The sequence below is a fragment of the Canis lupus genome, chromosome 36 (genome assembly GCF_011100685.1).
Source record: "Canis lupus familiaris isolate Mischka breed German Shepherd chromosome 36, alternate assembly UU_Cfam_GSD_1.0, whole genome shotgun sequence".
Lineage (NCBI taxonomy): Eukaryota > Metazoa > Chordata > Mammalia > Carnivora > Canidae > Canis > Canis lupus.
The window spans coordinates 17,239,722-17,266,801 of NC_049257.1; the positions used below are offsets into that span (position 1 = coordinate 17,239,722).

A 27,080-nucleotide genomic window follows, 5' to 3' on the forward strand; every position below is an offset into this window, starting at 1 on the left:
TAATGTAGAGTTCACCCCTTAAGAATCGACTTCCTGAGTAATGAATCATTTTTTATTGTTAAGGAAGTAAAAAGACAGGAGGTGTGTAAGGAGGAAAGAAAGATGCTCATCTGCTGGAAAATCCATTTATCTCTGATGCTCTTTGCACCCTGACTAGGGCCTTTTGGACAAAAAAATTCAGATGTCTTGGAAGGAGATTGATAAGTCTCACTGTGTTTCAGAGGGGTGGGGTAGTTTGGTAGAGGGAAAAACAGTTACTAAGTTAAGGCGACCCTTTAAGAAGAATAAAATTAAACAGGCTTTTCCTAAGCTGTATTCTGGACCTTATAGTGAAAGCGCAATGGAAGAAGTTCCTCAGTTGAAAATAGAATTGCTTCGTGTTTTTCTAAAGCCATATTAACTCTTTTGTTTCATAACAATACCATTCAGTAGAGAATCACAATGCACAGATGATAGTTTAGGAACCTGAACTGTGAGCAGTTTCCAGGTGTCCCATCCATGTTTCCACGGGGCGGTTTATTCAGAGGAGAGTCCAATTTATTGGATCAATTAGAATTCTAAGGTATGGTGAGTCTTACTCCTTTGATCTACTAAAAATTCTGTTTTACATACTACCTGCCCCCCCCACCCCCCCGTCCCCGCCACTGCATCCCTAGCTGGGCTTCTAAATTTAATAAAATGTTTGAATGTAGAATTCATATCCCTTGATAAATTGATGCTAGCTTAATTTAATTCAGATCTGTATACATAGAAATGCCTGAAATAAAACAAAAACATTCCACAGGGGTGAACCATTTTAAGCATTTTAGTGCTTATTTAAAAATGACTTTTAAAAAAATAGTATATTTATGTGAGTTGGACCATGGAACATATAGACCTTAACACTTTCATTTTGGAAAGTAAAATTCTGACCTTAAGGCTGAGTGTCCTTTAAAAAGACTCACTGTCACAGAGAAAATGGGAAGCTCGGTTGGCTAGACGGTTATGCAGGGTCACAAAAATGACTGCAAACTCATGTTGTCACCATCAGTTATAAATCTATGTGACTATGGGGTCAAACCCTAATACAGTGAAGAACTGGGGTGACAGTTCTCCCCCAAATAATATTATCCTCCATAGTAAATGTTTTCATCACTACACAATATATTCTTAAAAATGCTTTAAGTACATCTCTCTGTACTTTTATATTTTTCTCTTCTGCTCTATAGCAAAATCACCAGGACAGCCAATACAAGTGGTTTATGTACCATCCCATCTCTATCACATGGTGTTTGAACTTTTCAAGGTTTGTAAAATAGTATTACATAACCTTTATCAGTCCTTTCCCGAGGTTAGGGATCTGCTCTGAAAGTGAAGTACTCTACGGGTTTTCCTCAGTTTCACTAAAAGATGTCATTTCATGCTCAGTGTCATGTCACATTGCTGGAGATCTGCCTTTTGTCCACACTGATGGGCACTTCAGTGCAGTGGTAAGCTGCACACCTGGAAGTCCGATTGGGTTTGAATACTAGTTCTGCCACTTAATCTGCATGTGACGTTGGGCAAATCAGCCAACCTTTTTGAGGCTACGTTTCTTTTTCTGTAAAATGAGTCTAATACTCTCCAGGTTATTATGAAGGTGTCCAGTACAATGGCAGCTCAGTGTAGGTGCTCAATAAAGTTACATTTTTACAAAACAATATTTAGGAGAATGATTCTGAATTTTCCACCTTTAAAAGAACAGAGTCCCACTATTATATGTTTGTGGGACTTTTTGAGAAAGTCATTTATATTGATTTACAGGGCTTTTGCTATTATATTTGCTCTTTACAAAGAAAATTTCGAAAACTAAAATTATGCTAGAAACATTGGGAGTACTTTCCCCCCCAATAACACACCTATGACACTTGCTGACAGAAAAGTGAGTGATGAGGAGTACAGGTCCCTGTGGCTGAAAATAACTACCCTAAATCAAGCCTGTGTAATCTCTCTTACTTTAGTTACCATGTCTTCAGCCAGCAGCAAACTAGTAAAGAGCAGAGGTGGCTTTCAACGTGCTTATGAAAAAGAAAAATACACTGAAACACAGAAAGTCTGACTGAATGTCTTAGAACAGAGAGAGTTCAAGAATGCTTTTTTCTAGGATAGCAAGAACATATCTAATGTCTGACAAAAATCTTTTTCAAAGTGATTCAATAAATAAGCAATTGGCACTTAAAGGATTAAAATTCATTTTTCCTTGAAACTTAAGTTACTAAGGATGTTATTCCCCATGATGCTTAATATAAGAAATATTACCATATTATATAATAGATTTTACATAATGTCATTAATAACGGCTTTCATCTGGAGCCTAATCTTAAATAGCCTTTGGTAGAGATGATAGCATCTTCTCCTTAGGGACACTCAATTTTGATAGTAATAAAGTAATAAATGCAAAGAGTATAAAATGTTACTAGGGCCACACACTCTTATTTCCAAATGCAGTCCCATTTTTGCCTTTTAACCATATCTAGTTTTATCAATTTCTACTCCAATGCTACATGTCATGTTATCTTTTAGTGCTTATAATATGTTGGCATTGTACACTGTGTATCCTTTAGGCATTGATCAAGAGTTTTAAGATGTAAATATCCTTAGTTTCAAATTAGTGGTGAATTAGATTAGTTTCTACATCATAATAAGACCATTGCTGTGAATACTAAATGAAAAAATTGTTTTCCCCTCAAAGTGATTTATGGCAATTAAAATGATTCTTAAAAATAAAGACAAAACTTTTTTCAAAAATGAGGTTTGCTTGTTATCTTCTAAATTATAAAAGTATTTGGATACAATTTCGGCTTCAATGTAAACCAGTTAAAGTGTTGAGATATCTGGTTTTGGAAAATAGAATTTAGTTGAAATCTTTAAATCAAAGTGTCTCACAAGTCCTCCAAAATGGACAATAATTTTTTAAGTAATTCTTTAAATATAATTATAAGAATTATGATACTTTGGCATATTTCCAACAAATTAAACATTTTTAAATTTCAAATTGTGCATATATATTGAAATTTATAATTTGTTTCTCTTTTTTAAAGTTGTATTTTGAGTGGAACCCTAATGTATTTCAGAATGCGATGAGAGCAACGATGGAACACCATGCTGACAAAGGCGTTTACCCTCCTATTCAAGTCCACATCACACTGGGTAATGAGGATTTGACTGTGAAGGTAAATGCTTTCTGGCTGTTTTGTTTTAATTGATGTACAGGCATGCACATAATTTTCTGAACACATAACTTACTCTTAGGAGGAAGAAATCTTACCTCTAATAACTAATAAGCACATTCCTTCATTTATCTGGCAGATTATGGAAATTCTCCCCTGAGTCTGTTTCTATTCCGTTCCTTAATCCAGATGATTCAAGTAAAAGTAAATCCTGAAGACAGATAAATTTAACAGTAATCATGAATAGCCACTTTGATAAGTATACTTTAAAATACTGGGTGTTTACAGTCTTATATAGATAGTACATACTTTTTCATTTTTAAACAATGTTTTTCAATCTACTTTTATGTTGTTTCATTTGCTTCTCATAAAACCTCTTAGGAGCACAGGTAATTTTACTGTTGATTTTTACAGATGTGGAAACAAAGACACAGTGATTAGCTCATAATTACACAGCAAATAAAGACCACAGAACATGAAATCAGGCTCCTTGACCCCAGGCCTTTTCCACTGCATTGTTCAGATAGTCCAATTTCTCGGAGTATGATGATTCTATTTTTTAATCATTTTAAATTTTGTTTTAAAGTAATAAATGCAAAGAGTATAAAGTCAAATACATTAGTTCCTGGCCTAATTTATGGGTCATTACTCAGTCTTTTAGCTATTTTTTCTGGGATTTATTGGTGTATATATATTTTTAAGATTTTTATTTTATTTATTTGACACAGATAGCCAGAGAGCACAAGTGGGGGGAACAGCAGAGGGAGAGGGAGAAGCAGGCTCCCCTTGGAATAGGGAGCCCAATGCGGGGCTCGATCCCAGGACGCTAAGATCATGGCCTGTGCCAAAGGCAGCCACTTAACTGACTCAACCACCCAGGCGTGCCCCTACTGGTATATTTTTAAGTAGCATTCTGATATCACTATTTCTGAAATATAAAAATTGTTAACAGCAAATATTAGCTTTCTGTTAGGGTAGCTGAGGAATTAGCTCTTTTAGAGCACTTTCCCTCCCCAATGCAGCCTCAATTGCTATTTTCCTAGTATTTAGGTTCATACATGAAATTCTAGATTGAAAATAATCATCTTGCAGAATTTTGAAGGCATCTATTGTTCCTTATTTTAAAAGTGTATAATTCAGTTACTCAGCCATCCAAAAAAAAAGAAAATTTTCTATTTCCAACGATGTGGATGGAGCTAGGGGGGATTATACTAAGCGAAATAAGTCAGAGAAAGACAAATACCATATGATTTCACTCATAAGTGGAATTTAAGAAACAAAACCAATAAACGTATGTGACCTTTTACAGCTATAAATTTCCTTCTAAATACTGCTTTCTATCCTGTAAGTTTTTTTATGGTGTGTTTTCATTTTCGTTTATCTCAAAGTATTTTATAATTTCTCTTGTGATTTCTCCTTTCACTCATTGGTTCTTTAGGCGTGTGTTAATTTGTATGTATTTGTTAATTCACACATTTTGTTCTGTTATTTCTAATTTCATTCCATTGTGGCCGGAAAATATTGTTTGTATAATTTTGGTCCTTTTACATTTTTTGAGACTTGTTTTGTGGTTAACATATGGTCTGTGGAGAATGTTACATATCCTGGAGAATGTTTCATGTGTATTTGAGAAAAATGTATATTTTGTTGTTGGATAGAGTGTTCTCTAGATAGTACTTAGCCCTGGTTGGTTTATAGTGTTGTTCAGATCTTGTTTTCTTGTTGATCTTTTATCTTGTTGTCCTATCTGTTTTTGAAAGTGGGATATTAAAGTCTCCAACTATTATTGTGACTTGTCTATTTCTCCCTTTAATTCTCTCTGGTTTTGCTTCATATATTTTGGAACTCTGTTGTTAAAGTGTATGTATGTTTATGATTTTATGTCTTATCATGCTATATTGGCCTTTTATGACAAAATGTCCTTCTTTGTCTTGGTTAATGGTTTTTGTCTTAAGGTTATTTTTTTCTGATATTTGTATAACCATCCCAGCTTTCTTTCGGTTTCTGTTTCTGTGTATCTTTTTCCAAGATTTTGCTTTCTTTTTTTTAAAAAAGATTTTATTATTTTTAAAGTAATCTCTACACCCAATGTGGGGCTTAAACTCACAACCCCAAGGTCAAGAGTTGCACACTCTTCCAACTGAGCCAGCTAGGTGCCCCCACCCATGATTTTACTTTCAGCCTGTTTGTGTCTTCATTTGTTGTTTTTTTAAAAAAAAAAAAAGATTTTATTTATTCATGAGAGAAACAGAGAGAGAGAGAGGCAGAGACATAGGCAGAGGGAGAAGCAGGCTCCCTATGGGGAGCCTGATGCAGGACTCGATCCCAGGACCCAAGGATGATGACCTGAGCTGAAGGCAGATACTCAACCACTGAGCCACCCAGGCATTCCCTGTTTGTGTCTTTGAATCTAAAGTGTGTCCCTAACATATGGTTAGAATATACTTTTTTTCCTTTTTTTTTTTTTTTTTTTTTTTTAAATTTTTTTATTTATTCATGATAGTCACAGAGAGAGAGAGAGAGAGAGAGAGAGAGGCAGAGACACAGGCAGAGGGAGAAGCAGGCTCCATGCACCGGGAGCCCGACGTGGGATTCGATCCCGGGTCTCCAGGATCGCGCCCTGGGCCAAAGGCAGGCGCCAAACCGCTGCGCCACCCAGGGATCCCGAATATACTTTTTTTCCTTAAATCCACCCGGCTAGTGTCCATCTTTTAATTTGAGTGTTCAAGTTGGTTGCATTTAACATAATTACCACTAATGTAGAATTTATATTTGCCATTTTATCACTTATTGTGTATGTCTCTTATGTCTCTTTTGATTCTTTATTTCTTTAATATGGATGCCTTTTTTGTTAAAATGATATTTTCTGGTGTACCATTTTCATTTCCTTCTTGTTCCTTTTATTATATTTTTTTGAGTTATTTTCTTAGTGCTTGTCCCAGAATTAAATTAACATTCTAATTTATGTATAACAACCTAGTTCAGATTAATATCAACTTAATTTCAATAGTATACACAGCTTTTGTTTCTGGATAGGTCCATTCCCATCCTTTGTACTGTTACTTTCTGAAACATACATTTTTATACATTGTATGTTCATCTACATTAAGTTTATAATTGTTATTCTCTGAATTTGTCTTTTAAAGAAGAGAGGAGAAAAAAATTACAAAAAATACACCTACACCATTCTTTGTATTCTTCAATGTGTATGGCCACTGAAGTTTACTTGGTTAGCTTAGTGGTCAAATGATGATTGGACTGAGAGTTTCTTCAATGCCTGCCATCTCACAGTCTTTGTAAAGGGACTCCATGTGCATATTGGGCCACACCTTCAACACTCAGCCAGGCAGGTGACAAGTCTGACTTAGGTCCTATGTGTACAGAACCTTAAGGTCAGTCAGAGATGAAAACTTTCCTGAACATGAACATAGCCCTGGGCATACACATGACCTTCTGGATTCTCAGGATATCCTTGAGCTTTTCTAAGCCCCTAAAGACATCTCATTCCCTAGCTTTTCCTATTACACTTTTTAGTTAGTCTCTTGTTTGCCTTAATTGTTGTACACTGCCCTAGGGAGCCTTCAAATTAGTCCATTATCTCTAATTGTTTTTGACAAATGCTTCTGAGGATGGGAAGTGGGCACATACAAGACTTTTTGCATTGGAGAGTGCAGAATCAAGTCAAAGAAAGATAGCCTACCCAGTGGCTGCTGGGCTATCAGTTCCATTCTGATTCCATGTTATTTATGGGAGTGGGGGTGAGGGTGGGAATAAGCCGAGTTAAAACACCACAGAGTCCCTTGTTTTTCTTGAGTAATTGCTCCTCAGATTGCTGTAAGCCTTTGGTTAATTTCTAGAGTTCTAAACAAAGTTAATTATTATTTGCCTTTTTCTTGGTGTTTTAATGAATGAGAGACTTCGTTTTTCCACTATTTTTGCTGACGTCATTCCCGCTATTCCTTTTAAGAAGACTTATGCTTATTCCAATTCCTGTTCCTTTGTATACGACCGGTTTTAAGTGTCAGGTTTTGTTGTTTTGTCTCTTTTAACTAAAGCTTTTCTTTAGCTGATCTTTTCTTCAGCTCTGTTCTGAAATTTCATAATGATGTGACTTTGTGTGGGTCTTTTCTTACTCATTGAGCTGGGCCCTTTAGAATTTCCACTGTGTCCTTGGTACTTTCTTCCCTACTGCTTCATTTTCTGATAGTCCTGTTTGGAGGATGTTGGACTTCATGAATTGATCCTCTGATTTTTCTTATCTTTTTTCTCCTGCTTTTTATCTTTTTAAACTTTTCATTCCACTCTGTGAGATGTCCTCAACTTTGAATTCCCAACTCTTCTATTGAATTTTCGTTTCTATTATCTTATAAATTTCCAGGAACTTTTTATTTTTTATTATTCCTTTTTATAGTATCCTGTTTAGTTTTATCTTCTTTTATCACTCTGAGGATAATAATAGCTGTTTTTTAAAAAAATTAATATGCCTTAACTCTCTATACTGTTTCTTCAGAATTTCTTTTTTCTGTTTCTCTCTCTTGGCTGTTCATTTAAAAAGAGTGACATACAAATAAATATATGGCAAATGCCATCTGTTTGCTAAAAATGTAATAGGAATGCATCACTTTTTTTTTCCAGCCCAGATGCTAATGTGTGTCTATTTTTTGGTTAGTTATGTGTCAGCTACTTGCTTGTTAAGGTTTACTTGATTCAAAATAAGTCCCACATGTCTTCTGCTTTGTGACCTCAGTTGTGCTACAGCAGGGTGTTTCTCATAACTTTTTTTTGTTTTGTCTTTCATGTGCTTGCCCGTATTGGTCTGTAGCTAAAAAGAAAACTTTTACTTGTGGTCATCCATTGCAGCATGGATGAAGATTCACTGAGTTCTTAGATACTTAGCAGAGACTTGTCCTGTGTTGGTGGACAGGCTTTGTTTGGGGATTCCATCTCTTTAATGTCAAGGAAGTTTCATAATGACCCAGCAATTCCATTCCTAGTTATGTACCCAAAAGGAATGTGATATTCAAAATTTATACATGAAGGTTCATAGCAGAATTATACATAATAGCCAAAAACTGGAAATGGCCCAAATGTCCATCAGCTGATGAACAGATCAATAAAATGTGGTATAGACATAGAATATAGTTGGGCCATAAAAGGAAGTGAAGTACGAGTACCTGCTACAACATGGCTGCTGCAACACTGAAAATATTACGCTAAGTAAAAGAAAACAATCACAAAAAGCCACATATCATGCAATTCTATTTATATGAAATGTCCAGAACTGGCAAGTGTATAGGGACGAGAAACAGTAGTGGTTGCTTAGGAGTGTGACCAATAAAGAATCCAGGGTTTCTTTTTGAAGTAATAAAAATATTCTAAAATTTATGGTGATGGGTGTACATATCTATGAATATATTAAGAACTATTGAGTTTCACACTTTAAATAGCTGAATTTTATGGTATGTGAATTACTTCAGTAAAGCTATTAAAAAAAAAAAAGATAAGAAAGGCTTATAAGGATCTTGAACAGACTGTTCCTGAAGCCCCGAGAAAAGCCCTACCTGTATTAGGCTCTGCCCCCACATATCGAAGGTCACATGACTACATCAGCTCCTGTTACCTCTTCTGTTAAATACTTGCTTTAATTTTCTTCAGTAGAGTTTACATCACCATCACTAGTACTAGATTTTTCAGGATCAAGGTCTGCTTTTAACATATGTCTTTGGATAGAGAACTAGTGCTGAATGACATGTATTAAAAAGTCAACAGGATGGCTTATAGTTGAGTTTTTATATGTCTTTATATAGTCTTTGTATTTTCTGGCTTATTCAAATTTGTGATATTTTTCACCTTCCCCCCCCCCTTCTAAGAATCCTGTGAGAGAATTGTTTTTTTCTGGCATACGACTCTAGTTGCTCTTTCAGGTTTGGTCTTTGTGTTATATTCTGGAAATAACATAAGTGTTATGGCCACATGTCTTTTAAATTAAAATGTAAATGTCTTGGTGATTTTACAAACTTGACATCGAGAAATCTCTTGAGAAAGAGACTTCAGGAGCTCTGGGTGATTTCAGGGTTAGTAAATCCGCCCTTAGAGCTGTCATCAAGTTAGTAGTGGTTCATTTCCCTTGGGCCTGAAATTCACATGAATTAGCCTGGGGAGGCCAGTGTTACAGGGAACAGGAAGTTATGGATGGCAACTCCTGGTTAGATGACATTGAGAAGTGGTGATTTCACATACTAAAGAAAAAACTTCAAAAATAATTGGCAAACTTCTCTTTCTTAGCCTTTCTGTTGACGTTTACTCCATTCAATCCATCTCTTTCATAATCTCTGCATTTCCTTGACATAGGCTTCTTCTCATGATTCTAGACTTTTTTCTTCAAATTGTCTTAATCAGAAATTTTTTGTTTAATTCTCACATGTCTTTCTCAATATATTTGTCATCAGACTGCCATTCTTCTTAAATCTGTACAGACCAACTCTCTGTTCCTCGCTCTGAATAATCGCACTTTCCTTTTTTTCCAAAGAACTCACATCCTCTGGCATAATATCCTCTGTTGCTATTCCCTTGGAAACTCTTTTGACCACTTTAAAAATCTACTGATTTCAGTTTATTGTATTTATGGCTGCAAAGGAAAGGAGATTACTTTTTCAGTTTTTAACTATATTCTTAGAGCCTATTTAGCCCCTTCACTTATAAGAGGACGCTTCTCAAAGTCACCTCCTGTCTTCTCTGCTTGATTTTGTTTTTCTAATACTGGCCTCTGGCTAGAAATCACTTCTTGTTTCATACAAGATTGCTATAATCTTTCTGGCCAAAGGTTAAGGGAAACCAGGAAATATTTATTGAAGTCTACTTTTTTATCTTAATATCTATTCTAATATATTGTTTACTTAATATTTACAGAGCACCCACACTTCTTACTCATGTTACCAGCAAATATGCAGGAGGGCATTACATTAAAGAATGAATAATCAACAAAGTGATGGATCTCAGAAAATACCCAAAGCTCTTTATTAATCTTACAAAAATAAATCTCTTCCCTGGACTTTGAATTCATAGCCAAGAACAATTTCAAGCACGCTACATTACAAGTTCTGATTAAAGTCTTTGTATATTTTTATACTGTAATTATCTAACTGTAGATGTATTAGAGGCAAGCCTTCAACTGGTACTTCAAAGCAGATTTTTATTTTAAAAATTAAAATACCTATGTCATTTTCATTATGAAAGTAGTATATATGCATACTGTAAAGATATTTAAAGATCATATAAAAGCTCAACAATAAGCCATCCAGCCAATTGACCTTTTTTTTTCTAAAGATATTATTTATTTATTCATGAGAGACAGAGAGAGAGAGAGAGAGAGGCAGAGACACAGGCAGAGGGAAAAGAGGCTCCACGCGGGGAGCCTGATGTGGGACTCGATCCCGGGTCTCCAGGATCATGCCCTGGGATGAAAGCAGGTGCTAAACCACTTGAGTCACCCAGGGATCCCTGACCGTTTTTTTTTGTTTTGTTTTGTTTTTTTTAAATAATGCTCTTTTAAACTAATTTGTGATGAAGTCTTTTGTTTTTATTTTATTTTTTTAAGTAGTCTCTACATGTGGGGCTCAAACTCATGACTCTGAGATTAAGAGTTGGATGCTCTGCCAATGAAGCCAGCCAGGCACCCATGGCCTATTGATTTTTTAGCCATTCAGCACCATCTATCTATCTACTGCACCATTCATTCATATATATGTATACCACACACACAGATTGAAGCAGATTTGTTTGTATATTAATGTTACAGATAGTAAAATCAATTTAGATTTTGTGACAAAGGAAAATAGCTGTAGTAGATGGGAAGGTGAACTGTACAATAACTAGGAAAATAAGGGCCTGTTAACTGTAAAGGAAAACAGAATGAATATAGTCTAAATAAATTAGTAAATTTAACCTACCATATGATTTGAGTTGAGTAATGACATTAGAACAATACAAAGGACAAGTGTACTTTGTAAACTCACCAGAAAATTGTCTGGGGGTCTGTGCTGTTGAACCATATTTTGTGGACCGCTCTCATGCTGCCACATATAGTTCTACATTATATTTAATTGCTCAGTGGTTTTCTGTTTTAGAATATGCATTAGTTTACTTAAATAGTCCCCTATTTAGGTTATAATCCAGTTTTTGCTATTCTACACAGTGCCGTGATGGATATTCTCATACATACTTTGCATACTTCTTTGATTATTTTTTTTAGTATAAACATTGTTGGGTCAAAGGGTTCATGTATTTTGAATCTGATTGCCAAACCGCCCACCAGAAAGGAATAACAAATTTATTGTTACATCCCAGATAGACTTAGTTTATGCCCCAATCTGTTTGCTGTACTGCTCGGCACAACCAGTAAATACGCAGAGCCACAGCCCTGACTCTGTAGTATGATGGAGTTTATTATGTATTAGAATTGTGCATATTGGAGGAGTTTTATAAAGTCTACCAGTGAGGAAAATGTTTACACTGACAACTTGGATTTCATGGTACTTGCTTTGAAAAGCAGTACTTTCCTCAGGCACTTGGGTGGCTCAGTCAATTAAGCGTCTGAATTTGGCTCAGGTCATGATCTCAGGGTTGCAAGACTGAACCCCAAGTGGGACTCTGCACTCAGTGGGGAGTTTGCTTGTCTCTCTCCCTTTGCTACTGCCCCTCTTGCTGCTTATGTTCCTGTGCTGTCTCTCAAATAGAGAAATAATCTTTAGAAAAGCAGTACTTTCTAGTCAGCCGTTAAACTGCGATACTATGAGTATGTATTGGTGTTTTGCTATTTATGGGACTTGGTTATAAGATATGATTCTCTCTCACCTTAGATGAGTGACCGAGGAGGTGGTGTTCCTTTGAGGAAAATTGACAGACTCTTCAACTACATGTACTCAACGGCACCCCGGCCTCGTGTTGAGACGTCCAGAGCTGTGCCCCTGGTATGTGATCAAGAGAGGACACTTGATGGGATGAGCACTGGGTATTATACTATATGTTGGCAAATTGGACTTAAATATTTTTTAAAAAAAGAAGCAATGTAAAAAAAGAAGAAAGAATTGAGTGTGTTTCTCTGAATTACCAAAAAGATAAATCAAATGGCTACCAAATAAATTACCAAATTAATCAGTTAAGCAATTGTGTAGAGTATCCATGAGGGAGAAGGGAAGCTATTAGAAAAAACTTTTCTCTGAATTTAACAGCGTTTGGCTCATTTCTTCTTTTGATTGAAAAGAGCACAAGATAAAGAATATTATTTACAGTTCTTATTGCCAAGGTGGATAGTGATATAGCCATAGTTTCATGTGGTTACCCACATTTTGATACACTGTGTCAAATGTGAAGACTAAGTTACTGGTTTTGCTAGCATTTGGTCAATGCTGATTTAATCTTCAATGTTGATTTTTTTTTCCCTCAAGTACTTATAATTAGAAATACCACATAGTCTAGACTTAGAAAAAAGACTAGAGTTCTGATCACTTAATTGCCAACCTGGAAAAGGCTCAAATTTTCATTGTTGGGTGGTATGTTTTATTGACCTCAGTCATTTATTTTCAGGTTTCATGTGATCAGCTTCTGAGTTGACTACATCCTTGCCCTCTAACCCCTAGAAAAACACTTTGCCAAATCTCTGACCTGTAACTCAGAACTGTTCTTCACGGCTTTGAAACTCTCTGGCATAGGTACTGGTGTTACGCTGTCACATGATTAAATGAAGTATCAGATGGATCTATTTTTAGATTCTTTCTAAGAAGTTACTAGAAGGACTTCATTCTAATAGTTTCACCTGTTACACAGCACAGATTCTGTAACTACAACTGTAATCTACTTCATGTCTTACCATACTTTTAAAATCATTACTCCAGTGCAACTGTGCTCCTCCAGTTCAGATGCATATGTATCCATGTGCCAGTGGGCAGACACCGTCAAATAATAAACATGAACATTGTCTTAGATTCTGACTTTACACTAAGAAGTAAGGGAGAGGTGGCATATACAAATTACAGAGCTATGGGCAGGGAGAGTACAGGGATCCAGGGCTGGTAGCAGTAGAGCTGTCACTCTCCTGAATCAAAGAGAGAAGGAGAAGTTAGCAGAACCTAGAAGAAGGGACAGTAACAGAGCAGCTGCATACGTTCAAGTGGTCTAATCCCAAGGGAAGCAAACCTCAGCGGGAAGGAAACAGGAATGAACACCCTGACTTAATTCCCTCTAAATTCCTACTGGGTTCCCCATTGGCTAGACCCACTGGAAGCTGAGGGCGGGGGTATCCATTGATAGCATCCTCCCAGGACAAGGAGTAATGTGGAAAAAGGATAGTTGATTTGGAGTGGTAAACAGAAACTCTGGTTAGAAAAGTAATTAATGGTAGAGGTAGATGAAGCCAGAGAGCCTGCATTTGTTGACAGCACTCTGATTCCTGAATTGACATAAGCTCTTAACTAAAGTGTTACATGGAGTATCATTGAACATCTGAGTTGGTGATAAAAATTGTTTTTACATTAGTCCAAGTGTTTTGCTTTGTATTAAAGAATTTGTAGGATTTATTCAGGTAAAGGCCATTTCAGATACTAGAAACAGGATGAGCAAAGACACAGAAGTGAAAAATAGCATTTGTTTGAGGAACTTAAGAGCTGGAGATTTGGTTCAGCTAGACCAGAAAGTGGGCGGAAGAGACCTACCTGATATGATCAGGTCTTGAAAGCTCTTTTTAGAAGCTTAAATTTTTATCTCAAGGCAGTGGGTTGGGGGATGGTGGGTGGGTAGGGCATGATGTGGGTGCTGCTGTGCTTGGTAGGTTTTTAAAGAGGGTAGTGATTTGCCAGTGAGTAACAGTGGACTTAACAGTGATCTAACCAGGTTCAGAATACAGGCTGGAAAGTCATGGTCTGAAGTCAAAAGATGTATCTCTGAGACTGCCAACAAGGCTTTTTCTATTCTTTTTTTTTTTTTTCTATTCTTGCTCCTATTGTCAAAAATAGTATTGGGATGCCCTAGAGCAAGGCAATGAAGAAAAGCAATGTGCTGTTCTAGATCTACAGGAATCATTTTATGGAAAAAAGAAAAATGAGGTTTAAATGACCAGAGGAGAGACATCTCAGGTAGTACCCCATCTAGGCTTCAGTTCGATCAATATTAGTGGTTAGGTATTAACAATCTCTTAGATGCAGGCTCTGATAGCTCTAGGATACTCAGAAGCATTTGTTTTAACTAGAAAAGTATTTTGCTATGTGGCTTTCTGAATAGAACTTCACTTTTCTCATCAAACAGGCTGGTTTTGGTTATGGATTGCCCATCTCACGTCTTTATGCCCAATACTTCCAAGGAGACCTAAAGCTATATTCTCTAGAGGGTTATGGGACAGATGCAGTCATCTACATTAAGGTAATAACTGTAGTCTTTTTGATTGAATGATACTTCTTGGTCATAAAACACCAATATTTAGCTGTAATGAAATTTTCTTTGACCACATCACTATTAAAATATCATAATATGGTTTTTACATAGGATCTCATCTATTTCTACAAATGATCTCCTTGACTATGGGAAAGAAACACTCACGCTAATCTGTAATGACCAGGACTATGGTTGTTAACAGAAAAAAAGTCAGGTTGAAGTAGGGAATCATAAAACGTTATATATCACACAAATTTAATTTTAATATAAAATACATGAATGGACATCGATCCACCAATCTTTTAACGTACTGCCTGAGTCTTTTCTTTGTATATGAGTCTGCAGATTCAGGTTTCAGCAGTCTTTCTTGCAGAAGCTTTACTTACAATGCATTGTTTTGATTTCTTTAAACAAAGAGACAAGCAACTGCATAATCTTTTTTGATACAGATGTAGTCCTTTACAGATGTCTTCTGACTCAGATTTGACAGCAGTCTTTCTGTGACTTTCCTTCATGACTCTTTCCAAAGCATTCATCTTAGTTTTCAAAGAACCTCCCTCTGGCCCCTTTTTTTGCATTTTGGTTAAGCTAATGCTTGATTAAATTATGTGATTACAATGACAGCTGTAAGTGCATAAGGAAATTTGGGAACAAGTACAGGGGACTCTTGGCAAGTCTTGCTCACCTGGTGGGAGCAGAAGCACTTAGCCTCCTGGCCTGTGATGTTTCCTGTGTTTATGGGAGATCAGCATGTTTCAAGGGTTGGAGAGCAGCTCAGCCCCATCAGCTCAGTTGGAGGGGTTAACCCACCCCACTGGATGGGTTAAGCAGCGGGTTGTTGGTACCTCATTCAGTTTCTTGTTCTGGCCACTAGATGGCACCTATTTTATAGGAAATGCTGAGGACTGTATAATGGAAAAAATAAATTTATCCGAAAAGGTTAAATTCTTTCAACATAATAATTCTTTTTCTTTTCTTTTAAACCATCTCAATTGTGAGTAATTTGAAAAGGGCAACATGAAGGTAACATTTTTTCCACCAAATGTAACACTTTTTATCTAGCCCATAGATGAAGGGGTTCTGGCAATTCTGAGGCATTTAAAGAGAATATGTAGGTGAAAGGATTTTAATTTCGCTTTGGAAAAAATAGAAGACAGGAATATTACAAAATCATTAAAATCAGGGGCACCTGGTTGGCTCAATCGGTTGAGCATCCAACTCTTGATATCAGTTCAGGTCTTGATCTTGAGGTCATGAGTTCAAGCCCCTGTCGGGCTCCATGCCGTGCACGGAGCCTACCTTAAAAAAAAAAAAAAAATTAAAATCAATGTCAAAGACTTTCCTTTCTATTCTCAGAATGAAATTTCCTGTTTAATATTTTCTATATCTTGGGAAATATCCATGGCTTAAGGTTGAAATCCTACTGAAAGAAGATAAGAAGGAACATGGTTTATCTCAAGTTCTGGTAATTTGCAGGAATCTGAGATAGAACAGTGAATTAATGGTAATGATATGTTGGAAACATGAAATTATGCACAATGTGGGTAACATATATGCTATAAGTGAAATTGGTGGCCTTAATGGCAGGAGGAGAAGGCACAGGGTCAGAGCCAAGGCTAAGAATTTTTCAATCAAAAGCCAAGATGCCTTAGATAAAGTTTTGTATTTATAGTTATTATATTTTGTTATGATGACTTTTTTAAAGTACAGTGACTCCGATGAAAAAAAAGTGTTTCTTCTAACAAATGGTTGAAACAGGGGGCTCCTGGGTAGCACACTGGCTTAGCCTCTGCCTTTAGCTCAGGTGGTGATTCTGGAATCCTGAGATCAAGTTCTACTCCGACTCTTGCATGGAAGCCTACTTCTCCCTCTGCCTATGTCTCTGCCTCTCTCTCTGTGTGTCTCATGAATAAATAAATAAAAAGTTTTAAAAAATAAATCTTAAAATAATTGAAATAGATTCCATTAAATGATTGTACAATTATATATTAAGGAACATATGTCAATTTTTCTGCTTTTACATGAATTTTTTTAAAGATTTTATTTGACAGAGAGCATGAGTAGTTGAAGTGGGGCAGAGGGAGAGAGAGAGAAGCAGGGTCCCTGTTGAGCAGGAAGCCTGATGTAGGGCTCAATCCTGGGACCTCAAGATCATGACCTGAGCCAAAAGTAGATGCTCAACTAACTGAGCCACCCAGGCACCCCTTAAATGACTTTTTCAATTAACCAACTTCTGTTATGGGTCATGTTTTTATAAGAAGCATCTCCTATACCTATATAAAATTTCAATTCAGCAGCTTCGAGGCTGCTGGACAATGACTGCAAACAAAAAAACTCAATATGCACAACAAGCAGTGCCATGGACTTACTAGTAAATAATGTGTTACATATATACACCATTTCAAAATGTATGTAGATGGTGTTAATGATTAGTGAAATACAAATCCAATAAAGCGCTGTTTAATTTGTAGTAACCTTATGCCACTGTATATTTTCTCAAATAGTGGATTTAAAAAAAAAAAAAGCCAGATTTAGATCCCACTTTTTCTTTCAGGCTCTGTCAACAGAATCAATAGAGAGACTGCCAGTGTATAACAAGGCTGCCTGGAAGCATTACAATACCAACCATGAGGCTGACGACTGGTGTGTCCCCAGCAGAGAACCAAAAGACATGACAACATTTCGCAGTGCCTAGATACACTTGGGACACCGTGAACATCCAAATGTGGCTTTTGTATTAAATTTGGAAGGGATGACGTTCAGAACTACATTATACCAAATACTTCACGTGTTATTTTCAAAATTAACTATTTGGGTAGAATAAATGGGAAGTGAATTCCATTTATGTCTGTTAAACCTCCTAAAGGATGAAATTGTACCTATTTTGCACTTATATTTTCACAGTTAATTGAACATATTTTTAAACAACTGTAGTTTTGGTCAACTTTCCTCTTTATGGTAGACTTCAGAAGCATGGAAGTCTTTGGGTTTCTAACAGAAAGCTGTGTGGTTTTTAAAGAACTTTTCATTTATGTGTGCTAGAAACATTTTCTTAATGATACTGATTAAGCTAGTTAGCCATCCGGTTTTTGGAGTTGTGACCTCCATTATTAATGCGTAATGACAATTGTAAAAAGATGGTCCTCAGATGTACCAGTGACTAACTATAAGTAAAGCAAAAGATAGTTGCTCTGCAAGTCTAGCACCAGCCACCTTTCAGCATCTACATGTATCATCTTCACTCTGAAGTTGACTTACCATTTTTTAATTTCATTGCAAAGGATTGCAATAGGTTCCCTATGTAGCTAAGCCAAGATGGTGGGCAATCTACTCTGAATATGCATGTGATTAAATGCAGGGAGAAATTTTTACACTAAAAACAAACTAGCAGCTGCTAAAATTCTAGAGAAGAAATTGAGGTCAAAGCAGTGAGTCCTCGAACTATCAATTATTGAGATTACCTGGGGGAGATTTTGAACAGAATTTTTCTGGGTCTTACTCCAGACATATATATAATCAGACTCTACAGCTGGAGCCCAGAAATCTCAATTTTTAGAATGCTTCCTAGATGAGTCTAATGCCTCACCTAGTTAGGGAACTACTCCTTTAAAGTGAGTAATGTTACCACATTTGCTAAGGTAACAGAGATCTTTAGATTTTGATTCTTAATATTGAAAGGTCAGACTTCTAGACTCCAGGAGAGACCAACACTCTCAGGCCTGGTGCAGTTAAAAGCAGGAGACACAGTGACTACATGCAGACAGTCTGGTAACTGAAGAATCAGAACCATAAATGCACAAGGATTGACGAAGTACATTTATTTTATGAGAAATACCTAGACTTGGTTATCAGGAAAAATTCACCTAGGACTTAGCAGCAGTTCTTTGCATTCATATGATAATTTGCATTTTACAAATACTTTGGTATAATATGATCACTCCCTTGGGCTTTAAAACAGGTACAGAGGGGGTGGTATCATCCTTGTTTTGAGACTCAGAGTGTGGCCAGAAGTTGCACAGCATTGGAGTCAGGGCCTGAACTCTCTCTGCGGATCACTGCCAGCCGCCAGCTCTGGGAGACCACGAGGACGTTAGGGGAGTATGGGGTTAGTCACAACTCAACTTTTAAAGTGACAGGGAAATATATCAAAAATAAATTTTAAAGTAAGATTTTGAATTTTTAAAGAACAACTTTACTACTTAAATGTGGGAACTTTATCTGGAAAATACATCTGGTGGCAACACCTCATTCTCAAAAGGATTCCATGAGTTTAACAATTCTATATAAATTTGTAAATCAGAAGGGTTGTAAAAGGGCAGTCCAGGACCCTCATTTGAGAGGTGACAGCCCTGAGACTCAGGGCTTCTTAGCTAATTTGACCAAATGTTGGAAAAAGATCCTTTACCCAATCGATTGTTCCTTAATTATGGATTTTGTGAAAAATAATAAGATATGCTAGTGGATGATTTATATTAGTTCAAGGTATTACCGTTTTTTAGCTTTAAATTACACTTTTTTTGTAATGATGAAATATTTTAGAATTCTTTGAATCAAAATACTTTTCTTTCCTAAATGAAACATTTGTACAACTGACATAAACTTGCTGTTTTACTTCTGAAACACTTCCCCTCCCCCCCAAATTAAAGCTTTTCTCTATTTATGAGCTAAGAAATGATGTTTTTAAAGCAAAAGTGAAATGTTTTCCTTTAGCTTCTTTTTAAGGTATAACAGCTTTTTTACTTTATTATGTGGTAATGGACAGAAGATTACATACAAAAATGTCTGGGGGCTAGCATTCTCCTCGGTGGTTTCAAATCATTGCGCTACCTGAAAAGTTTTTAAATTCTTAGGTTGTTTTGTCCACCAGCATTTAGTGTGATGCCATATAGATATAAAAATATACAGAAGGATAAGAAGTGGATACTAAGTGATTTTTATACCTGGGCATTGAATAAATGTGCCAACATTTTTTAGGAAGATTCGCAAAAATATTCTGACCTATACTTAAATTACTGGCTGGCTTTAGATGTCTTCATACTAAATAGTGATCACTTTCTTGCACTGTGAAGTTTTTACATGAAGATGTTAAAGTGGAAGTCTACCATATTATTTTATAAAATGTTTTGTGTGTGGCAATAAACTGAAAACATGGATCAACTCTTATTTTGAAAATTAATTGGATCGATTTAGGTTTTTTTAAATAATATATATTTTTTTCAATTAAAGTCTCTTCCATCAAGGGTCGGTGTTCTATAAACACTCAAATGGTTGTACCTAGATGGCTCACACTAAGTCTCCCCATCTTCAGTTGAGGAAATGTTTAGAACTTAGATTTCCGATGTGTATATTCTAATGGAAAAGGCAGGAGATAGAATTTGTATGGTTTGAGTTATCCCAGATTTTCATTATCCAAACATCCACTGATGGACCAACTCACCACACAAGTGAAGATCTTCTGTTGTGTGATTTTTGAAAGGTTATATTAATGTGCTCTTTGAGTAAGTTTTCATAATATAAGTAATTATAAGAAAGGTCCTTTTTTTTAAGATTGTATTTATTTATTCATGAGAGACAGACAGAAAGGCAGAGACACAGGCAGAGAGAGAAGCAGGCTCCATGCAGGGAGCCTGACGTGGGACTCAATCCTGGGTCTCCAGGATCATGCCCTGGACTGAAGGAGGCACTAAACCGCTGAGCCACCCAGGCTGCCCCTATAAGAAAGGTCTTAATTTAACTAGCAGTCCCCTCTGTACCAGTTGAAAAGTCAGAACTAAATCTAGTCAAAGATAGGTGCCTATCTCTATTCCTGAATAATGGGATATGACTACAACTTCCCATCATTGTTAATCCCAACAAGCTCCGTAACAAACTCCATAGGTGAAAAACTGGGCAAACAAACCATTATCATTACTGGACCTTGGTGGCCTGTGAATGGCTAATCAGAGGGGAAGCCAAAAATCAGTCAACCAACTTGAGTTTGTGTCTTCAATTGCTTTGTCATAAAGTTTTAGCAGATGGGTAATCAGAATTGAGCTAGCTGGTTAGCAAACGGCTTTTCCTGGAGGAACTTTTCATCATATGTGATTAACTTCTGGCCCCAATGATTCATCTTCTTACAGTCAAGCCCAGTGCTTGAAAAAAATAGTATAATGAGGTGTGAAGGATTTTACATATGTTAAAAAAGAACATGCTGGTTTGCTTAGTTCAGGCATTCTAGGACTACTGACCTTTTGTTCTACTTACATGTTTGGAAAGAATTAGACATACTGCTCACTTTTTCCTAGAGTCTTCATATTTCTTTAGCAATTGCTAACCATAGGATTTTGATAGGAAAAGACAAGATTGCCAGTTTTGTTTCTTTTAATTTATAACATGAAACTTAATCCATATTTATAAGAACAGTGGTAATAAACACAATATAGGTGTATGTTATTATCATTCTTACTCTTTCCTCACCAAGGCCAATATTGTACATAGTTATACACAGATCAACTGTAATTTAAAAATCTTTTTCATCAATCAGATTGCATTTTAGTGGTTTGGAATGTGTTTCTAGGTCCTTTCATTCCAGTTCAAGGTTGCCCATTTTTCCTGTAAAACTTTAGGCCTTTTTTCTTGCCTTTCAAAAGCTGTTATTTTCATTAGGGAATGGTGACAGCTATCTTTTACTCTATTGAATTAGATTTTTGAGCGAAAATGTGCAGTTTTAATTCCAGGAAGGTAAACCAAACTTCCATTTGAATGTTACATTCACTTGGGAGCTATTTTCTGAAAGTCTAGAAGTACACTTCCTGCAGTTGTCACATAGAATAAATACTGTCCGGAATTTTGTAGTTTTGAATGGAAATGTTGACATCTGTTTATAATAAATTTAAAATAGTGAAAATTTCCTATAGGAAACAGTTTATGAGGCCAGGACATTTTTAAAGTTTAACTCAAATATAAAAGGCCACAGTATTCTTGCCGTGGTTTTATACTTTGATGTCTTCCATTATAGAATTCAAAATATAACAGTTATAGAATTATAATATTGTATTAAAAATACCTAATTGTCCAAAAATTTGAAAAAATACATCTGATTAAGAGAAACTGAATGTCTCTTATTTTACTATATTACAGTATAAAAATCATCTAATTGGATATGAACTATTTCTTTTCATTATTTACTCTCAGTATTTCCCATAATGCCCAGGACATAGGAGGTGCTTACAACTGTCTATTCTGTAAATGCATAATGAATAATGAATTTAACATGTGCCCTTTCTCAAAAATGAATCAGTACAATAAAGAAAACTATAGGTAGTAACCAACACAAGGAACCTAGCAAGGAGATAAAATACAGAAGAAGGTAAAGAAGTAGCAAAACTGCATTACTAAAGCTATGGATTTATTTCAAAGCATAAAGAAGTAAATGAGCAAATACCGTTAGGGTAGGTGACGGCTACCTATTTGTGGCAGCAAATAGCTGGAGATGGTACCTCAAGGGAGCCTTTGTAGGCTGCACTGAAGGGGATACTTACAGAGAAACCAGGAGCAAAGACTAATCAAGAAAAAAAAGGCACAGATGAACAGTATTTAGATAAAAACAAAAAGATACAACTACAAATACAGACTGAAAATAATTGTAAGAATACCATTAACTTCATGATAAAAAATTTTGAAACTGTAAAAGAAAGAAATGGATTCATCTAAGAGGTTTTGGCAATTTAAATCAACCAATAACTACTAAGAAAATGGAATTAGTAATCATAACTGGACCTCATGAAAAGATAGTTTAAAGGTGAATTTTATCAAAATATCAAGCTGATAATTCCTATCTTAAACTTTCAGAGAGCAGAATAGAAAGAAAGCCACCAAATCCATTTCATAAAGTTTATAAAATCTCAAAGCCAAATCTGATCATGCACAGTATGGAAAACTAACTTACACACTAACCTTATGAACATAGAGGAAAAATTTTCTAGTAAAACAGGCAACCTTATATAATAGTGTCTAAAAAATAATACATCACAAACCAAATGGGGCACTTCCCAGGAATCCAAAGATGTTTCAACATCTGAAAAATTTATGTAATTTATCCTCCTACAAGTTAAAATTCGATAATCAGATGGAAAATTCAGTATTATTTTATTTTGAACTATATTTTAGTCATAATTACAATTGCTTAACTCATGAATCAGGCCACTGTTGGATGTTACCATAAACCATGGATAGTAGTAGTCAAATGTAAGACATACCCTGGAATTGGGTTGGGTTGAGTCCATGTTAGCATTGCCACGAGAGATGTAATTAGTGCAATACCCAGAGCTTCACCATTTGCCAGGTAGAAGCTCTAGCCTGGGAATTGCTCCTCCTCACTCTGGTCCAATACTTCGAAATATGGAAGAAAGAAACACAATGTCTTTGCGTTTGGGGAAACAAAGTTTATAAAAGGGCCTAGTATTTATGACAAGCACATTTGTTTGATAAAGCCTAGGCTTTCTCAGTGTAGAGTAGCAAATCCTCTTCATTTTGGAGGAAAAGTCTCCCTTTCATCTCAAAAATCAACCTTCAACAACCAACAAAAGCAACCAACAGGAACAATCACCATTTAGGAACCACAGGCAATCGTTCTTTGTCCGTGGTGCCCAGCTGACCTTGATATTTGCTCTCAGGTCAGGGTATATTTTCACAAAGAGTTAACAAGTGAAAGGTATAGTTAAGTCCTTGTAAGCAATGCTTCTCAAACACCAGTGTGCACAAGAAGCACCTAGGGATCTTGATCAAGCACAGATTCTGATTTAGCAAGTCTGGGGGTTGAGATTTGGCAGGGTTTTTTTTGTTTTTTTTTGTTTTTTTTTTTTTAGATTTTTATGTATTTATTTGAGAGAGAGAGCACGAGAACAGGGAGTGAGGGGTAGGGGGAGCTGAGGGAGAAGCAGACTCTCTGCTGAGCAGGGAGCCTGACTCGGGGTTTGATCCCCGACTCCAGGATAATGGCTTAAGCCAAAGGCAGACGCTAACCTGCCTGAGCCACCCAGGCATCCCGAGATTCTGCATTTCTAACAAGTCTCCAGATGATACTGATGCTGCTGGTCATGGACCACACTTTGAATAGCAAGGGTTGGGCAGCCCCGGTGGCCCAGCAGTTTAGCGCAGCCTTCAGCCCAGGGCGTGATCCTGGAGACCCAAGATCGAGTCCCACGTCAAGCTCCCGGCATGGAGCCTGCTTCTCCCTCTGCCTGTGTCTCTGCCTCTCTCGCTGTGTCTCTCATGAATGGATGAATGAAATCTTAAAAAAAAAAAATGAATAGCAAGGGTTTAGAGACTGTGGGATAAACTATCAGTATCCCAAAAGACTAACTGAAGAGATTAAACCAGTTGAAGTGTGAGTGAGGAGCCAGCTAGGTCTGGTAATCTGATTCTAAGAGTACTAGGAAGGACAAGGATAGGTCCATTCCTGATATTCAGAGTAAACTTGGCAGGCACACCCACGACCTTGAGATCCAAATCTCATTAGTTAACTCTGGTAAAATCTGGGTTTTAAGGATCTTATCAAGTGGAGCATGAAACTAGTGGAAGTCCTGGTTAATGCAAGGAATTGGTGCATGTTTTTGTCATGTTCGTTTTCATATTCATTTCATGGGAGGTTATGGGTGATGACAGCAAACTTTGGTGGATAATGATAGTTTCATTAACCTCCTTATTGTCTGCGCCAGGCAATAAGCAAAGTCTACTGGTAGTGGGAAGCATGGATCCAAGACTGTCAGCAGGGTGAGATGGACAGGACTTGGTATGGCCCCTTACAGCAAGGGCCAAGTGACTGTTTCTCTGATGAACTGACATGTGGATCTAGTCTCCAGGGTACTGTTCTTGACAGGGCACATCAAAGATAGTCTTACAAAGTAAGACCTCTTGTACCTGTGAGGGTAATGTTTTGCAATAATTTAGCAGATGATGCAGTGATTTAGCATAATCTGATACAGGACTATCTTGTGAGTGGGTAACTGCTGAAGGCATAGGGAAGGAGAGTTAGTTTATAACCTGACTGGTACAATGGATGTCCTTGTCACTATTAATGGGTAAAAACATTCAAATCAATATGTAGAAGAATCCTGCTGAGATTTTGATTGTGGTATGTTAAATCTGCAGATCAATTTGAGAATTTACATCCTGACAACACTTAGTCTTTCAATCTATATATCTCTATTTAGATCATCTTTGAGTCCTTTCATCAGTGTCTTGTAGCATGGAGCATATAGATCCGGCACATATTTTGTTAGATTGAAATCTAAGTATTTCATTTCTCAGAGCTAATATAAATATCCTTTAAAAACCTTTTTGTTCTCTAATTGTTCATTGCTAGTATATGTCACCCTTAAAATCTCCAGCACATCACCTCAGAATAAATCATGGCTTTGGAAGTTTTACTGAGGACTAGAGAGATGAATAAGATAGTTTTACATGTATTATTCCTTTGGCCTTTGACGTGGTCTTCATTATTGAGTAAATGGCAGCATGTCTAATCAACGTCATGCTGCCATGAACTTGACCATGCCTGACTTTCTAGATCCCTCCATCTTGACTATCATTTGTTTGACTTCACTTGGGAGGGTCAGCAGTATAATTTCACTGTCCTGCCTTAGGGCTGTTGAAATTTTCTTGTGTTGTGCTACAATATGGGGTAGTCAAACCATTTCTCTAGTTCTATCTTTAACTGAGATTATCTCTTAGAGCTTTAAATGGGTTATTTCTTTATCCAAGCATCATCAGGGGCATTGAACTCTGATGACTTTCTGTCACTCATTTCTATAAGGACAGACAGGAGATGGCTTAAGCAAGTATAAGGTTCAAGGTCTCAGCCCCACAGCTATTTGTAGATGTCATGCTTAACATTCTTGAGACTTTTAGAGAAAAATTTTGCCTCTATGTTCCTCTCTCTTTAAGAAGGAAGCATGGGCTGGGGCTCCTGGGTAGCTCAATGGGTTAACCATCCGATTCTTCATTTTGGCTCAGGTAATGATCTCAGGGCTGTGAGATCAAGACCTGCATTGGGCTCCATTACTGGGCATGGAGCCTGCTTAAGATTCTCTCTCTCCCTCTCCCTCTGCCCTCCCTGCCACCTTTTAAACAATAAAGAAAACAAACAAACAAACAAACATGGGATTGGTTGGCCCATTTAGTTACTACTTTCACCAGCAACTTACTCGAGTCCATTCATTTGGTCCTGTGTCTTCTACCTATAAGTAAAGGCCCAGTCAGTGGGAGGCACAAGACAGAAGTGAATACCATAATGCATCCCTCTATTCTACTCTGAGCAGTCAAGGACACCAAGGGCCTTTGTGTAGGATACATATGCCTCCAGGAGTCTCTGAGCTTAAAGATATGCATATGGACCTATATGGGCTGCCCACTGGTCCATCCTCTCCATCTGAGTCAGTGCACTATGTTCATTAAAGCTATGCCTATTCATCTTTGTCTCATTAATGCTAGTATTAATTGTTACAAAATAAAATCACCCACTTGGCTTCTCTCTGGCCACCACAGGGATGGGATCAGTGCAATGATATTTACCACCTGTTTGAAAAGAAGTAGGTGAATATTAGCATATAGACATTCACTAACCACCACTCCCCTCAAGAACAGGGTAGGTACCATTACTTGTACAATGCAGATCACCATTCTTCCCAAACTCTATGTGCCACATTATACACACACACACACACACACACACACACACACTTTCTGTGACCATAAAAGTCTACTATTAGAGATATAAATCATTGAATTCTGGGGATACTCCAAAGGTGGCATCTCTGGTGTTCCTCCTTAGTCCTATGTCTAAATAGGTCAATGGTTAATCTCATATCATGGGGATGCCTGAGAGAAGAATCCAGGCCAGTTTAACAATAAATGACAGATTTCAGTATATAGTCTAATTTGGAGTACATACTCTGAATATTGATTTGCCCTGAACAGAAATTGAGTACTAGTGCAAAACCAAGCTTTTGCCTGCATCATCTGGGATGTAAAAGATACAAGTCCTTCTCTCCCTTAGAACTTAATCAAATTCTTGGTCACCACAGCATCCACATGGCAAGGATGATGTAACAAATACTTGCTAATTTTGTGGTGGCCCACCATCTGTTGAATGGTTTTTCTGTATATTAGTAAACCTCCATGTTATAAGTATTGCTCCCTCAAGCTTCCTTTGCTACTAGAATACAGATAGTAACTTGGATGTTGACAGTAAGAAACGTCTGCAACATAAAACAAGCTGTCTGCAGGTTCCCATATTGCTGGCATGAGCTGTGGCACATCTATCTTGCTTTCAGAAGAGGGCATCATGGTTGCAAGGTCAAGTGTCTGAACCAGAAATGGCAACAGGGCTGGTGTTGGTAGATGCTGAAGTAAAGTTGAGTTCCCAGATTTCTCAGGGGTGACAGAAAGAATAGTAGTGGTTTTTTTTCTCCCCTCCCCTCTCCTCTT

The 27,080-nt window shown here is 36.8% G+C and overlaps 1 protein-coding gene and 1 long non-coding RNA gene across 41 annotated transcripts in view; one reads left to right on the forward strand and one right to left on the reverse strand.

The window, feature by feature from the left end:
- The window catches only part of PDK1 (pyruvate dehydrogenase kinase 1), a 29,763-nt gene extending 9,988 nt beyond the window's left edge, over positions 1-19,775 (forward strand). The window contains exons 7-11 of one of the 3 annotated variants that reach the window (XM_038584862.1): positions 1,209-1,285; positions 3,093-3,191; positions 12,047-12,157; positions 14,487-14,600; positions 17,167-19,775. In XM_038584862.1, the coding sequence (XP_038440790.1) occupies positions 1,209-1,285; positions 3,093-3,191; positions 12,047-12,157; positions 14,487-14,600; positions 17,167-17,307 (542 nt within the window). In that variant the 3' untranslated portion in view covers positions 17,308-19,775. The remainder of the gene's footprint in view (positions 1-1,208; positions 1,286-3,092; positions 3,192-12,046; positions 12,158-14,486; positions 14,601-17,166) is intronic. The other 2 variants (XM_038584863.1, XM_038584864.1) reach the window with 2 other exon arrangements.
- Positions 1-27,080, reverse strand: part of LOC102153619 — a 214,301-nt gene that overhangs the window by 88,117 nt on the left and 99,104 nt on the right. For 23 of the 38 annotated variants that reach the window (XR_005384697.1, XR_005384729.1, XR_005384730.1 and 20 more), the window contains 7 exons: positions 26,115-26,168; positions 25,799-25,831; positions 22,036-22,152; positions 20,856-20,921; positions 20,529-20,743; positions 15,298-15,911; positions 3,287-3,399 (listed from right to left, as the gene is read on the reverse strand). This is a non-coding gene — a long non-coding RNA (uncharacterized LOC102153619). Of the gene's footprint in view, positions 1-3,286; positions 3,400-15,297; positions 15,912-20,528; positions 20,922-22,035; positions 22,153-22,849; positions 22,983-25,798; positions 25,832-26,114; positions 26,169-27,080 lie in introns of all 38 variants that reach the window. The other 15 variants (XR_005384704.1, XR_005384693.1, XR_005384718.1 and 12 more) reach the window with 13 other exon arrangements.